This window comes from Zingiber officinale, chromosome 5B (assembly GCF_018446385.1).
Source record: "Zingiber officinale cultivar Zhangliang chromosome 5B, Zo_v1.1, whole genome shotgun sequence".
Classification (NCBI taxonomy): Eukaryota; Viridiplantae; Streptophyta; class Magnoliopsida; order Zingiberales; family Zingiberaceae; genus Zingiber; species Zingiber officinale.
The window spans coordinates 88,221,807-88,237,299 of NC_055995.1; the positions used below are offsets into that span (position 1 = coordinate 88,221,807).

The following is a 15,493-nucleotide window of genomic DNA, read 5'->3' on the forward strand; positions in this document are numbered from 1 at the left end:
TCACAAAAAAGCTCATCTAATTTTAATTTAGATAAATTTTTAGAGATCTTGTAGGCATCTACGATAGATGCCCACAAGCTGTTGCGTGGAAAGGTGTTTAGGGCATACCTTATTAAGTCCCGGTTCTCCATTTGGTGCCCTATTGCGTGGAGTCCGTTGAGAATGTCTTTAAATCTTGCGTGGAGTTGGCTAGCCGTTTCTCCCTCCTGCATTTTTATGTTAAAAATTATATTTAAGAGCAAGTCTCGTTTTGTTACCTTAGCGTCACTCGTTCCTTCGTGCAGCTCGATCAGTTTGTCCCACAACTCTTTGGCGTTCTTGTGTGGTCCAACCCGATTTAGTTCCTCTCTAGTCAATCTGCACTGTAAGGTGTTGATTGCCTTGTTCTCTGTTGATGCCTTCTTCTTTAGGTTTGTTGTCTAATCTTCTGGATCCAGTAGATTCCCGGAACTGTCTACTGGTATTTGTAGGGTCTGGTGACGCTCATCCACTGGTCGAAGTCTGTCTTGAGATACACTTCCATTCGCTTCTTCCAGTACGGGAAATCATCCCCGTTGAAGATGGGAGGTCGCACTGTGCCGAAGCCCTCAATCTGCGACATTTTTAATCTGCACACACAAAAAAAATATAGAGAGGTTCCAAGACTTGGTCTTGGATTAGTAGTACGGGAAGAATTAAAAAAATAACTAAATTGGTGTTGCACCAATTTAGTTTTAATTTCGACGAAAAAAAATTTCCAAAAGGGTAATAATACCAGTTTGGATTTTTACGAAAAACTGAAATCCGAAATAAAATAAAAAGCAAATCATCCCCTTGTCTGATTGGTGGTTGCACCAAATCAGAGCGGTACCTGCTCTGATACCACTTGTTGGATCATGAAGTTTCGCTAGAGGGGGGGTGAATAGCGATTATAAAAATTTCGACAAGAGCAAGTGCAGTGGAAAAGACGAAATTAAAACAATGCTAATGCAATAACCAATTTTACTTGGTTCGGAGCCTGTGGCGACTCCTACTCCAAGGCCCGCACACGAGGGTGCTTTCGTTGGGCAATTCACTAGCAATTCGAATAATTGTTTTACAATTGAAAGTGCAGTTGCTAATGAAAAATAAAGCAGTACCGACAGAGGAAGAAATCAAAAAGAAAAGAGCGAGCTGTCGGAGCTTTGCGGCGTCGTAGGAGCACAAAAGTCCCTTCTTTTATATGAAGCTCGGGGCGCCCCGGATCCCTTCCGGGCGCCCTGGTGGGACGTGGCAGGTCCAACCAGTGAGCTCCACGTGGCGACAACGTGTTTGGATGAAATTTGCCTCCTGGGCGCCCGGATCTCTCCCGGGTGCCCGGATCCCCTCCGGGCGCCAGGACCACCTTTTTCCAGGGAGCACCTTTCCTGCAAAATAAGGTTAGTCCGAGGAAACTATATAAATTATAACTTGCAAAACAGAGTGTTAGTTCAGTTTATAGTTTAGCAAAAAAGAGTATGACTTAGATTCCGTTTTTCCGAGACCTGAATCTAGTCACGATCTCGACTTAGATATCCGAAATGGATCTAAGCCGGATCGACGCCTAATCCCTGCCCGGGAATGCGTCCTCACAGCCACTCCCTTCCAGTGACTTACCTTTGCTCACCTGCCAGACGGCCGGTCAGCCCTTCGACCCGTCTGGACTTCTCGCCTAGCGTCCGGTCAGCCCGTCGACCCGCTTGGACTTCTCGCCAGCTATCCGGTCAGCTCGTCGACCTAGCTGGACTTCTCGCCAAGCGTCCGGTCAGCCCGTCGACCCGCTTCGACTTCGTGCCAGACATCCGGTCAGCCCGTCGACTTGTCTAGACTTATCCTGCACACTCGGTCAGAGTGTTAGATCACGACAAACCTAACTTAACCTGATTTGTCATTCATCAAAACCTGAGTTAAACCGTTAGTGCTACCCGCACCAACAACATATTTAAATTAATTGTCACATTACTCGTCGTCATCTTCAGATTAGCACAATCACATTGTCTTTTGTTCCTCCAAAGCTATAGATTGCTAATATATTTACTAAGTAACATTCTACTTTACGCTTTCGTTTCTTATCTGACAAACTCTCAATACTTCTAGCTGTAGCATCATGAGTTTGAGAGGGGATGTTAGATTATATATATTTATTTGTTTATACCTTTTTGGGTAATTTGGTCTTTTCCCCTTTTATATTTAGAGTTTAGAGTTTAGAGTTTCTTAACTAAATTATATAAAGAACTTATACTCTGTATTTCCAATCATCAATTTTGGATTCAATAATATGGCTAGTTTTTTATTTTTCTTAATTTCTACAATCTTCTCCGCCAGTTCTTGAAGGCTTAGAGCTGAGGTGTTGTTGCATTTCTAAACTTACAAGAGGCATCAACAAGCAACAAGAGATTAAGCAAAAAAGTTTTTAATTTGTATTTGTGAATTTATTTCTTGTTTTGAGTTGTACTCTTGTGTGAGTTGTACAAGGTTTCTCTATCTCCGGATTGTTTCCGAGAAAGAGTGTTTTTGATTGTGGAGAGTGTGCTTGGTGTGAATCCTTGTATTAGTCACCTCATCTTGAGATGGATACCAAATAAATCACTATATTAGCATTGGAGAGCTATGCTTTAAGTTTATCTGCTGGAAATTATCATCAAAGCAAAGCGAGCTATTCACCCCTCTCCTTTATCTACTATGTGTCCCAACAGTTTGGTCCATCAGTTGATTTTGCCTAAAGCCGACTGATGGACCAAACGACCTCAAATTGACATAAAACTAGCTCATTTGTGTTCGTCTAATTCTCCTGATTATATATATGCCCTCAAATATCATTTTGACTCAATATATTAATAGTAGTGATTTTTTAAACATGAATATATTTAAAAATTTTAATTTATGTTCAAAAAATCATTGCTCTTAATATACTAGGTTATATTGATGTTTGAGGGCATGAATATAATAAAGAGAACTAGTCAAACACATAGGAACTATCAATCCGAGGTCGTTTGGTCTATTAATCTATTTTGATAAAAAATAAATAAATCAGTTGAATGATTTGATCATAATTTTAACATTTAGGCACAGAGACAAATTTGATTCGATTGGTAAAAATTATCAGTCGACTGATTTTTAAACAGAAAATTGATCAGTTGATTTTTTTTTATCAGTCGATTAATTAGGGGTAAAATAAAAAGTGGGTACGTGATTTGATCATTTTAAAACTACCCTACACGATTTGGTAATTTCGATACTTTACCTACACGGTTCGGTAAAAAACTATTGTTTCTTTGAATAAAAGAAGTAATCTATATTTTACTGAACTATGTTGGTGTAGTAAAACTTTCACAATATCAAAATCAAGCACATTATACCCCTTCTTCGTCCACTACTCTTATTGGATTCCACTATTCTTATTAGGCTTCTAGACCGTCCGTCATGGAAACTTTTTATTTATCCAGACAATTAATGGGAAACCTTCATAGGATAGACCTGAACCAGTCATCCCAAGTTCAGTATTACCTAATTAATTATTTTTATTTTTTACTCTTACAAGTTTCTCTTTAAATTTTTATGATATCCATTTAAAAATTTATTGTTTTCAATTTATACTATCAAATCTGGATAAGGGCATAGATACATTCTAAATCATATGGATTTGAATTTGAAATAATTTAAAATTTGTTAGTCAAACTTATAAAAACTTTATAAAAATTATCATAAGCTCATCTAAGATAATAATATTAATATCACCAATAGATTTCTAAGACCCTCCTATTAGGGATGACAACTTCATCTGAATCTAATAGAGAATTCGATGTCTGACCCAAATGAAAGAGGGAAAAAATGGATTATGAATACTCAATATTCGACCTAAATACCTGATTAAATTACTATACTCCATAAACACTTAAATTTTTTTCATTTTTCATTTTTATTTTAACTGAATATTATAACCCAATTAGAAAGTCTGAACCCTAAAAATAAAATCTTAAAAAAATTTAACTTGAATACTATAACCCAATTGGGAAGCTTAAACCTCTGAACCCTAGGGGTACGCCTATTTTTTTTTTCATTTTTCATTTTTTTAGCTAAACATTATAAACCAATTGGGAAGTCTGAACCCTAGAGGTAAAATCTTAAAATTTTGTAGCTTGAACACTATAACCTAATTAAGAAGTATAAATCCTAAGGGTACATCTAAATTTTTTTCATTTTTAATTAGATTATAATGTTCAAATTAAAAAATTTTAAGATTTTATTTTTAAGGTTTAAACTTCCCAATTAAATTATAGTGTTCGGTTAAAAGAAAAAATTAAAAATAAAAAAAATTAAGTGTTCACGGAGTCTAGTATTATAATTATCGGGTATAATAATTATTTAAGATTTATATTTACAAAAAATATTAGTTTTTAAAAATTAAAAAAAAAACATACTGATATTACGAGCGCAAGAAAAATTATTAGTATAAATTATATCTAATTTTTTAGTAGGTATGGATACCGATGAATATAAAAACAGAGAATATAAAATTCAATCAAATCTGATCCATCGTCATCTCCTATTAAAAATATTAAATTTTTAAATAATTTAGATTCACAAAAATAATTAATAGACTTATAAATAAATAGAACAAAAATTTTAAAATAATTTGCATCGTCATCCTTATCTGACTCATCGTCATCCTTATTCCTAAAAACCTCTTTAATATATCATGTCATAATTTGTAAATTAAAACATTAATTTTTTAAATAAATAGAACAAAAATTTTAAAAGGAGAAAAAAAACCCTGAGTATATCGAATATACGCCGCGTGATTTTGATTCATAAAAGTTAAATACATGAAATAAAAAATCCCAAATATGCACAATTTAGTAAAATGCCCATCTTTTAATTATCTACGTCTGTTGTTTTATTTTATTTTTAAAATTTTGTTACGTCAATATTTCGTAGTACTATTTGGCAAAATAAACTATAAGCAATATGGTAAATAGAGGGAGATGTACAAAGACAAATCAATGGCCACCGAATCATCAGCAACAAAATTTCACCAGTAAGCATGGCTTTAAATTAGTAGCCACCACTCCAGAGCTATTTTCTAAACAACAAGAAGCTACATGGACTACTGTAAGCAGATCTATTGAAATTGCATTTGCCAAAGCCAAATCTATGTTTTAAGCGCAAATTAAACTGCTAGCTTCATATGGATGAGAGATCCTCATACACAGACTTGATACCTGGTCGCTCGGAGAGCGGCCGGATACACCTCATCGCAACCCCGAGCATCTCTTTCATCCCCTTGGATGCGACTGGATTTGCCATTTCTGCGTTCATTGTTGGATCAAAGCAGTCGGATCCTTGACCTTCTGCCACCCGCGACCTGACCCAAACGGCAAGGTCCACTGCTCCTTCCTCTCCGGAGACCACATCTGCTGCACACCTACCCGTCAATAATTCCAAGAGAACCACACCAAAGGCATAGACATCCGACTTTAAGGAGGGGGACGGCTTCTTGGACAAAGCCAGCTCAGGCGCGCGGTAGCCCAGCACCCCTGCGTCAAGAATTTGCTCAGCTGTGCCTGATTGAGTCATCAGGCGATGGAGGCAGTAATCAGCAACGCGTGCATTGAGGTCCAGACCATCGAGTAGTATGTTGGAGGCTTTGAGATTGCCGTGAGGGGTGGATCGGTCAAAATGGAGATAGTTCAGACCGCGTGCAACGTCGACGGCAATTTTGAGGCGCTGAGCCCATGTCAACGGAGAGCCTTTCCGTCCTGGCCGGTCTGAATTACAAAGAACATCAAGCAAAACCATCAAAAACCATATACATTTTTGAAAAGCTAATTGGGCGGTTCTTTAACAGTCCATAAGGCCTAGAACTGAAGTAGATGAACAGGAGTAGACATACCATATACAAAGCCCGCAAGGCTTCCCGGTGTGACATAATCTGACAAGAGAAGTTTCTCATGCTGAGTAGGCCCCCAGTAGTACCCTCGCAATGACGCCACATTTGGATGTCTGATGTTTGCGAATTTCTTCGCCTCTTTGGCAAATTCCTTCTTCTGTTTTGCCACTCCTTCCCTAAGCCATTTCACTGTCAAGTAAACTCCATTGTCCAGGGTTGCTCTATAAGAAGTTCCATGACTACTCCTTCCCAACAATTCGGCGGGTGCTCTAGATAATTCATCTGGAGTTAGGATTATTGATTCATCCAGAAAATGTAAATCACCAACCAACCTGTCTGGCGAACGAACATCCAGTCTTCCGAGATTTTGTTGAGTGTACATGTTGCCAGAATCTGGTGACCACGAAAAGCGACTTTTCCTCGATGGTGAAAATCCAGCAACCATAGCCATTTTCTCATCTGGATCGAGTATCTCTGACGAAGAATCTTTTTGAGGAGCAATAAGGTCTTCAGCAGATACAAGTGACCCACCAGATTCTCTACTTCGTGGAAAACTTCGGTTATGGAGATTCTTGTCAGAAAGCTTATCTGATCCAGATCCCCTGGAAGCTTTCAAACAACGCATGATGATAACCAAGAGGATCAGAATAACTGCAGCCACTACACAAGCAGTGACAATCCCTGCAATGACAAATGTTTTGACTGATCTGTGATCACGATTCAGCAATGAAGAGCTACGAGATCCAGATGAACCACTTGGAAACTCTAATCTGGAATTTCCTGGATGGAATGAAGACTCTGAGAACTTTCTAAGGTTTTCTGAAACTGTTCCTGATAGGTCATTGTACGAACAATTGAAGTATACAAGTGTATCAGGCAGTGTCGATGGCAAAGAACCAGAGAAATGGTTAAGGGAGATATCAAGGGAAGTGAGAGAGGAGAGTTTTGCTAGAACAGGTGATAATACACCAGAAAAATTGTTTGTAGAAATATCTAGGACTCGGAGCATAGTCAAAGACCCAAGGCTTTCAGGAAAACTACCATCAAATCGGTTAGCTGATATATCAAGCACACGAAGATTGGACTGGTTGGAAAAAGATGACGACAAAGTGATATTACCATAGAACATATTGTTCTTAAGATGAAGCTCTTGCAATGTGGAGGAGCTTAGTAGGCCATTTAGAATAGGTCCCCCAAGCTTATTGAAACTGATATCTAACACAGTAAGTTTCGGGTACTGAATGAGAACAGCAGGGAGATCATCTATCAAAGCATTATGAGAAAGGTTAAGATAACTAAGTAGAAGAAACTGCGAGGTTATATCTGGTATGTGCCCTGTCAGATGATTTCTGCTAAGATCAATATACTTGAGGTCATTTCCCCACTTTGCAACAAGTGATAAATTGCCAGTAAACTGATTGTTTGATAGATCAAGCACTGAACAGGTTCCTTGCACCACTGGAAGTTCACCGAAAAGGGCATTAGAAGAAAGATTAAGGATTTGCAAACTTGTTGAGGTGATCATATTTATATGTCCTGCCATACACAAAACCAATTTGTTAGTCAGCAAATGAAATATATCATAGAAAATAAAAGGAAATCCTCAAGTAGTGTGAGGCAAATAGTTCTTATACAGATAAAATAGACAGACCTGTTAGGTTGTTTGCACTCAAATCCAATTCACGTAAAACCAAAGAGTCACCTTTGAGAAGTCCACCAGGTAGGAAACCACTAAATCCATTATTCCCCAACCTCAGAATCTCGAGATCATATACATAATTAAACCCAGGTAGTTCACCATTTAACTGATTGGAACTTAAATCCAACACCTTCAAGCTCCCAAAAGTAGAAATCCCAACTCCAATCAGTGATCCAGTCAATCTGTTGTTGCTGAGATGTAAATACTTGATAGTTTCCGAGATATCTGACAAAGACTTCAACTCCCTGGGGGTCGAAGTAAGCAGATTCCCACTGAAATCAACATGGATAACACTAGAAGATTGCATAAGAAAGTTCCAATTGACACTACCATCAAGCTGATTCCAGCTGAGATCAACTGACTCCAGAGTGTTAATCAGTTCCCACCCAGATGGAATGTTTTTACTAAAAACATTGTAGGACAGATTCAAAGCAACCAAGTTACTGAGACCAGTAAGAGTATCAGGCAAAGGACCGGATAGAGAATTGCGGCTCAAATCAAGAGACTTGATAGAAGTTAATCCGCCAATGGTGTCGGGCATAGACCCTGTGAATTCGTTTCCAGCCAAGGATAAGTTCTGCAAGCTGTGAAGCTTCCCAAGACCTGCAGGTAACTCCCCCGAGAAGGCATTCTTGGAAATGTCAAGATACTCCAAGTTCTTCAGATCAGAGATGCTTTCAGGCAAGCTACCAGAAAGGTTATTATTTGCCATGGAGAGCTTCAAAAGCATGGTGAGGTTAGCAAAGACAGACAGATCAGCGTAGCCAGAAATACCATGGTTATCAAGGAGAACACCCGCCACATTCCCACCATTACAGACAATACCATTCCAGGACGCTGGGCAGCCATTGAAGTCGATGGACTCCTCATTCCAGGATCCGACGACGAATCCTGTGGGATCATGTGTTATACCTTTCTTGAACGCCAGAAGCGCCAGTATATCCGGTGAAGGAAGCTGCCCGAAGCAAGGAATGAAAAGGAAAAGCAGTGCAGAAATTCTTACGAGGAGATCCATTTATCTTCAACCACTGGCAAAACTGAAACAGACAAGGAGAACCAAAGAACTTGTAAAATCCTATTTGCTGCTGCTTCACCCAAATTGACCTGCGCTATCTCAACTTGGTCTAGTAGGTGAGATCTACCATCCAACACAGAAGCACGCTCCTCCGAGAGCGATTAGATCATAGCAAAGGCAACCTTTGCAAAGATTCCAGTCACGAGCAGCAAAGATAGCAGCTTTTCGAGGGAAACAAAGACGTTAGCAGCTAAAAAAAAACGAAGAACTCCGACTTTTCTTCCACTACGACAAGGAATGGGGGGCACATTGAAAGCCCTAACAGCTCCACCACCGTGAGTTGGCGAAATCCATAGAAAAGCTTCTCCAATCCGCAGCAATCATGTCGATAAAGCGGGCCATCTATCCTCACCAGAATAACAAAAAAAAAAGTAGCAACTGGGATAAAAATCCAAAAATAATGGAAGAACAAGAGCGGAAGGGGAAGAACGAAGGACGGAAGTTGCAACGAGGAAGGAAGCTTAACCCTATAATGAGAGCCCAGAGCTCGTCGCTGTGCCTGCCTCTGTTCGTCTGGGGACTTCTTCGTGCAGTGGAACAGAGCACTTTCTTTGTTGTTGTTTTTTAAGGGCATGAGATGTATACATTAATATTACCCGCCAAAAAGGAAACACGCGCCTCGCGGACGCCAAGCACTTATCAAATCCACGTGAGTCATTAACGGAGGCATGTGCGCTGAAAACCACATATTTGTTATTTGTATACGGTATTGAGGTGGCATATGAAGACTAAAAAAAAATAAGAGTAAATCTTGCTGGTCAGAATCTGGCCAGTTAGAAATTCCTATCTCTCAATTAAAATACATGTATGGACATCCATATAATTAATGTGGTCATATGAAATTACTAAAATACCCATGCATATGCATGCATGCATATATTCTAGCTGGCCAGATTCTGGCCGTTTAGCAATACCCAAAAAAAAAATCGTATAAAATTTTATGAGTAAATTTTGTTGGCCAAAATCTGGTTAATTAGAAATTTTTATCTATTAATCATAATGTATGTATGTATATACATGTAATTAATATGTATATATGATATTACTAAAATATCCTTACATACATATGTATGTATATATTCTGGGTGGCTAAATTCTAGTCATTTAGTATTACCCAAATTTTAATTATCGGAGATGCCCAAATATCTGACTTATTAAAAAAAATAGTTACAAGAAAATGTAAATTAAGATAAATCAGGGCTGAAGGATCTGGATGAATAAATGAGATATAAATGAACAGTAAATTTTACTGGCAGAATTGCACCCGCTAGAAAATGGATTATAATATATATAACTTTAAATTGTAATTAATTATTAATATAGAGAGATAACTTTATTTGATAATGATCTTAAAAATATATTCTCGCTGGCCAATAAATGAAGGGTATTGCTAAACGGTCAGAATCTGGCCAGCTAGAATATATGCATGCATGCATATGCATGGGTATTTTAGTAATTTCATATAGTCACATTAATTATATGCATGTCCATGCATACATTTTAATTGGGAGATAGGGATTTTTAACTGGCCAAATTCTGGCCAGCAAGATTTACTCATAAATGAAATAGATAAGAACAAAGGACACATGCATGGTCAAAGAGAAGGGACGGAGCTCAAAGTTTGAGAAAGATTCCCCTGTCCTTCGTTTGATCCGAGTCAGTTAAGAAGCCTGGATTTTATCATTTTGATGCTTTCAAAAGGTTCTCTTCGGTAGAAGTGAAGGCTTATTTGTGCATCGGATTCTCGTCGGCTGTGAAGCATGGCACTGGACGTGGCAGGAGGCGTGGAGCAGCCATTCAATCAGTAAATGCATGCGCCTGCAAAACAGTGAGTCAGAGTTATGGCAAAGTCTCTGTTGGCAAAACATAATCAATTAAATCGAGTGGCTTGCTAAAGTGAACATTAAAATAAGAGATTAAACCTTTGTCTAGGATGATAAAGCAGTGAACTTAAAAACGAGAGATTTGAAGAAGAAACCAAGAGCATGAACAAATCAGTTTAACTTAGATGAAGTAACACCAACTTAAATCGAATTGATTGTCCAAAGCAAAAAAAATATCTGCTTACCAACAAAGACCCAACAATACAAGCACATTTGGAGGATATTAGATGAGATAGATTTGCTTCTCCAATCTTTTTTTTTTCCTTCTTTTTTAACTTATGGACATAATTGGTGTTTATGTAGTTAAGAAGATTTTGGAGTCTCTTCCCCTAGCAAATCTTCGTCGTGGTAAATGTTCTCTGCCATCTGCCATATTTGGAGGATGTTATCTTCTGCAACGCTGGCAACGATCCAATCTTCGCAGGAGTTCCATGAGAAATCAGAGATCTTGCTTGTGTGGCCACCATGAATGAACAGCAACTCTGGGGGGCCATCGGCAGCATCCTCTGGCGTCTGTTCCTCGTCAATCCTGTCACAGTACTGACAACTTTCAAGCGCTGATATTTAAATGTACATTTTGTGACCACATTGTGGATAAGTTGTTAGCTAACATGGAACTACCAAGCACATTCATCATCAGTTTTTCCCCCAAGACATAGATTATGTCATGCATGAACAATTAAGAGAATATACATACGGATTCTGTTACTATAATGATAGTTTTCAACCACTGATTCACAAACATGCAGTTTGCAAGATTTTAAGGACAACGAATGTTTCAAAGATTCACAACATTGTTCAAAAAGTTATGAACTAACCAAAAAGCAATTCGTCAAAGGTTCTTTTTCATAGGACGTGGATTGCAGTGTGCATGAGCCATCAAGAGAGTAAACATAGCTACAAAATAAGGATAAGAAGCTTTTGTAAATTTAGAAGTGTTAGTATTAACTGGATATTAAACATTTCTAGGCCAATGGTTCATCCAGACAAGTTAATGACTCAATTGTCTCATCTATGCGAACCATGACAATTGATATATCTAATCTTGCATACGGTGAGGTGGCGAAAAAAGTTACTCTGTGTGATGGTGTAACTACCACTAGATCTCACATTTTGATGACCGTTGGACCTCACATATTGCTGTTCAAGGGTGATTCTAGGCTGAGTTAGATTTTGAGTCTTAACGGGAACATTGAGTCTTATACAGCAGAGAATGCGTCGTCCAGACAAATTAATGGGTATTCAATCTCAAATAATGAAATATCCACTGATAAGGAAGTTCTATAAGTTTACATGAGTGCAATATTATCTACTTCGCCTTGAGCATCTTTGGGGTTTATCTAGACAAATTAATGGCGGTTCTCACATCTAGGTAGGTCCTTTCTCATCTAAAACGGTTGTGACAAATACTGATACCAATTTTATTCAATATATATGGACGTGGAACATGTGAGAGAGAATGCAAATTAGCAATTGAAAGTAACAGAATATTTTCAAACAGATAAAAGCATCTAATAATTTCTGTGTATGTAGTTAAAGCATTTAAATACCTGCTTAGATCCCACACCATGAGCCGCCTACCAAGACAGCAAGATGCTAGAATAGTCTCATTCTTTGGGCTCCAGCCAACTTGGAAAACCTCCTCTCTGGTTATGATACAACAACATGAACTTTGCAATTGTCCACACATATAACATACTAAATAAATGTGCACTAAAAATGTGGCATACTTGTGGCAGTCTAGTGTGTGCAGAGCAGTTTCAAGCTTACGAAGATCAAATAACTTGACAGTTTTATCAGTAGATCCAGTTGCGACAATCCACTCATTGAAAGGATTGAATGCTAAGCAGTTTACCTGCCAAGAGCAACAGTTCTCATATCTAGCAAGTTTAAATAGTTTGACAAAAGTTGAAAAGGAACAACTGATGCATTTCTCAGTTGTCAATAAAAGACTTCATCACTTTACTAGTCGAGATATTATCTCAAGATAAGAAAAATAATGGAATATTTTCAGTAAAACAAAATCTACATGCCTACGTCAACTGATCTTCCTTCCTTAAACTGTATCCTGATCTAAGCTGTCAATACACTGAGCATATACTCAAGCAATCAGCCAATTACAATCACAGATCAGTGAGAAATAAATATCTTGAACCTAAAATATTCTTGAAAAAAAACACAAAAATAGGAAAATATAGCAGCGGAGTGTAGGGACAACAAAAATGCATGAAAAGCAGATTATAAGGATGGATATTCAATTATTTCCTGTCCATCCCTTCCAAATCATCAATATTTTGTTCATATGCAAACTCAAGTGTAATTTAGAAGTTTCTTTTGTTTTTTTGTATCTACAAACTATTTTCAAATAAAAGACCATACAGCAAGATCTAATTTCCATAACATTGATTAGCATAAAAGTAACAAACTATTATAGCATATTTAGATGTTAAAAGTTTCATCATATATATACACAGACAAAAAAAGGATAATTTCCCTTTGTAATCTTCAGTGTGAGAAAATGCTAGATGGACTCTAGACTGGGAGCATCAGGCAGACTATAACAGAAGATCTGATTGCAGCCAAGAACTAATTAAAAAATTAGAAATTTCATGAAAAGAAAATAAGTATCACCCTTTTGGCCCAACATACTCACCTCACCTTGATGAGCAACAACAGATTTGACTGGCTTATTATTTGTTGTTCGAAGATCCCAAAGTAGAAGATAATGATCATCCCCAACAGAACCAAAATAATACTCGTGCCTTAAATGCCATGCAACATCCTCAACGACACCATCGTGCACCTAAAGTAAGAGTATTAACAAATCATTCAAGTATCATTGTATCAACACCCACTGATAAGTAATCGATCAAGCCCTCAGCAGTGAACAAAATAAACAACGATGAAAATGCCTAACTTTGGTAGCTTCAAGTTTCAACAGATGGTTTATTGAAAACTCAGGTTTTGTAGTTGCTAAGTGCAACAAGAATGTTGAGAAAATCTTGAAGATGGTACCTCAGATTGCTCAGCAAACTGGTGTTAGAAGCATATATCCCAACTTAGAAGAGTCAACATAAACATTATAAGGCTCTAACATTCAAGCAAAATGCCCTAGTTCTCACAAATCCCACCCAAAGCGAAGAGATGAAAGACAAATAAATGGAAGAAATGCAGAAAGACAAGTTTGCTTATTCAGGCAGACATATACGAAAGGAGGCTCACTTGTTCCATGAAATTTCATAGTTATGCCTCTAAACTCATCCATATTTGATAATGTGCTGCAAAATCTTTTTAAACTGAATCTCACTGCCCGATTTAAGATGAAATTTTATACACTATGGTTTAGAAACCATATAAATTAAAGTGAAAACCATCAGAAAATAAAATGATGATAAGCACAGGAAACATAAACAAAAAAGCAACCATAAGAATTTAACTAATTATGAAAACCCGAAACTATAACCTTAAAAATCTGAAGAGCATCAAGTGTTTTATTTTTAGGAGCAGCATTAATGTCCCACAGACAAATTTGAGCATCATCAGAACCACTCAATAGGTGCCCTTGCTTAAACTGGCTCCAGGATAAACCATATCCTTCAGAATTGTGACCCCTCAACCTCAAATCAGGATTGCATGTACCGTCAAGTGGAGGCTTCGATGGATGTTTGCTGTAGTCAAAAACATAAACTTCAGCACTAACAGTCTTCGTTGCGATTATGAAGGTATTCTGAGGCATATAGCGAGCTCGATTAACCTCGCCATCATGATTTATTTGCTGAACAATTTGCACCTGGATGCAATAGCAGAAACAAAATTTTGGCGTGAGTAGAATCAGAAACATTAACGTGCATTGTAGCAGTAAAAACCACATCCAGACGACAGCCTCACTGATATCCCATTCTAAAAATTATGTAATAATTATATTGCCTTGGGAAATCAATCTAAAATTCTTCATACTTTACATAGCATTCGAACCTAGTGAATGATCAAGTATATATAAGCTAATTCTTGAAAGCCACTTCGTCAAAAATAGGCACAAAGAGAAGAACAACATAACATAAAACAACATAACATAAACGCTGAGCAAGAACGATGATGGCCTGAACGCCAATAAATATAATAAACAAAGAGATGGACCAAAAAAAACCCAAATGTATTGTTAATAACGGCATCGATTACAACATCAAAATTCAATTATGCGTCAAAAATTTAGAACCTAACAATCACGAGAAGGCAAACGATAAGAACAAACTTATTAAAAGAGAGCGGCATCCATGGATCTGGACCAAAAAAGCACCTTTCCTCCGGCGCTGCCAAAGCCTCCAATCTCGCCGTGCTCGTCATCGTACTGGCGTGCATCGTACTCGGCGTCCTCGAGCGGGAGCTGGACCTGCGCAAGCATGAGGTAGTTGGGCTCGTTGTCGGAGGTGTGAGTGCCGAGGATCATCTTCTGCACGGAGTAGTCCTTCCCGGCGGGCTCGTCGCGGTCGGGGAACCACTGCACTGTGAGGGAGGGCCACTCGAGGGCGTGAGTGATCACTAGGTCGTACAGGAAGGGCGTGTTCTTCTTCCATATCTTGTACTCCTCGTTGATCAAACGCTCCTCCAGTTCACCCCGAAACTCCTCCTCGTCCTTCGCCATTCCACCTTCTTCCTCCTACGCCTCCACTTCCTTCCCCCTCCTTGAAGGCGCGAAGGGGATCTGCGCTTGCTCAGAGTATTTGACGTAAACTGAAGGCGATGAGAATGGAGATTAGGGTTTAGAGAGGGGAGATGGATTTGCGAGAGGTGAGATTATAGTCTGTAGAGAAGGCGAGGGGGTGTTTTGTTAATTTGCAAAGAAAAGCGATGTTTCTGCAATAGCAACAAATCTCTGTCGAATTGTTTAAAAGCATGGAATATATATATATATATATATATATATATATATAGAGAGAAAAAAAAAAAAA

At 38.1% G+C, this 15,493-nt stretch overlaps 2 protein-coding genes across 3 annotated transcripts; both read right to left on the minus strand.

The window, feature by feature from the left end:
* Window positions 1-4,938: 4,938 nt before the first annotated feature.
* On the minus strand, window positions 4,939-9,596 carry LOC121984865 (LRR receptor-like serine/threonine-protein kinase GHR1). 2 transcript variants are annotated; one of them, XM_042538017.1, is made up of 5 exons: window positions 9,128-9,596; window positions 7,539-9,003; window positions 6,220-7,423; window positions 5,891-6,156; window positions 4,939-5,765 (listed from the first exon to the last, which is right to left on the minus strand). In XM_042538017.1, exons 2-5 carry the CDS (start codon window positions 8,599-8,601, stop codon window positions 5,182-5,184), a joined length of 3,117 nt encoding a protein of 1,038 aa, XP_042393951.1. In that variant the 5' UTR covers window positions 8,602-9,003; window positions 9,128-9,596; the 3' UTR covers window positions 4,939-5,181. The 2 variants fall into 2 exon arrangements, with proteins under 2 accessions (XP_042393951.1, XP_042393950.1); XM_042538016.1 differs by having other exon boundaries at window positions 5,891-7,423; window positions 9,128-9,593.
* Window positions 9,597-10,666: 1,070 nt separating this feature from the next.
* Window positions 10,667-15,341, minus strand: LOC121984866 (WD-40 repeat-containing protein MSI1-like). Its single transcript, XM_042538019.1, has 6 exons — window positions 14,842-15,341; window positions 14,008-14,334; window positions 13,198-13,347; window positions 12,275-12,399; window positions 12,095-12,190; window positions 10,667-11,073 (listed from the first exon to the last, which is right to left on the minus strand). Exons 1-6 carry the CDS (start codon window positions 15,184-15,186, stop codon window positions 10,848-10,850), a joined length of 1,269 nt encoding a protein of 422 aa, XP_042393953.1. The 5' UTR covers window positions 15,187-15,341; the 3' UTR covers window positions 10,667-10,847.
* Window positions 15,342-15,493: the final 152 nt, after the last annotated feature.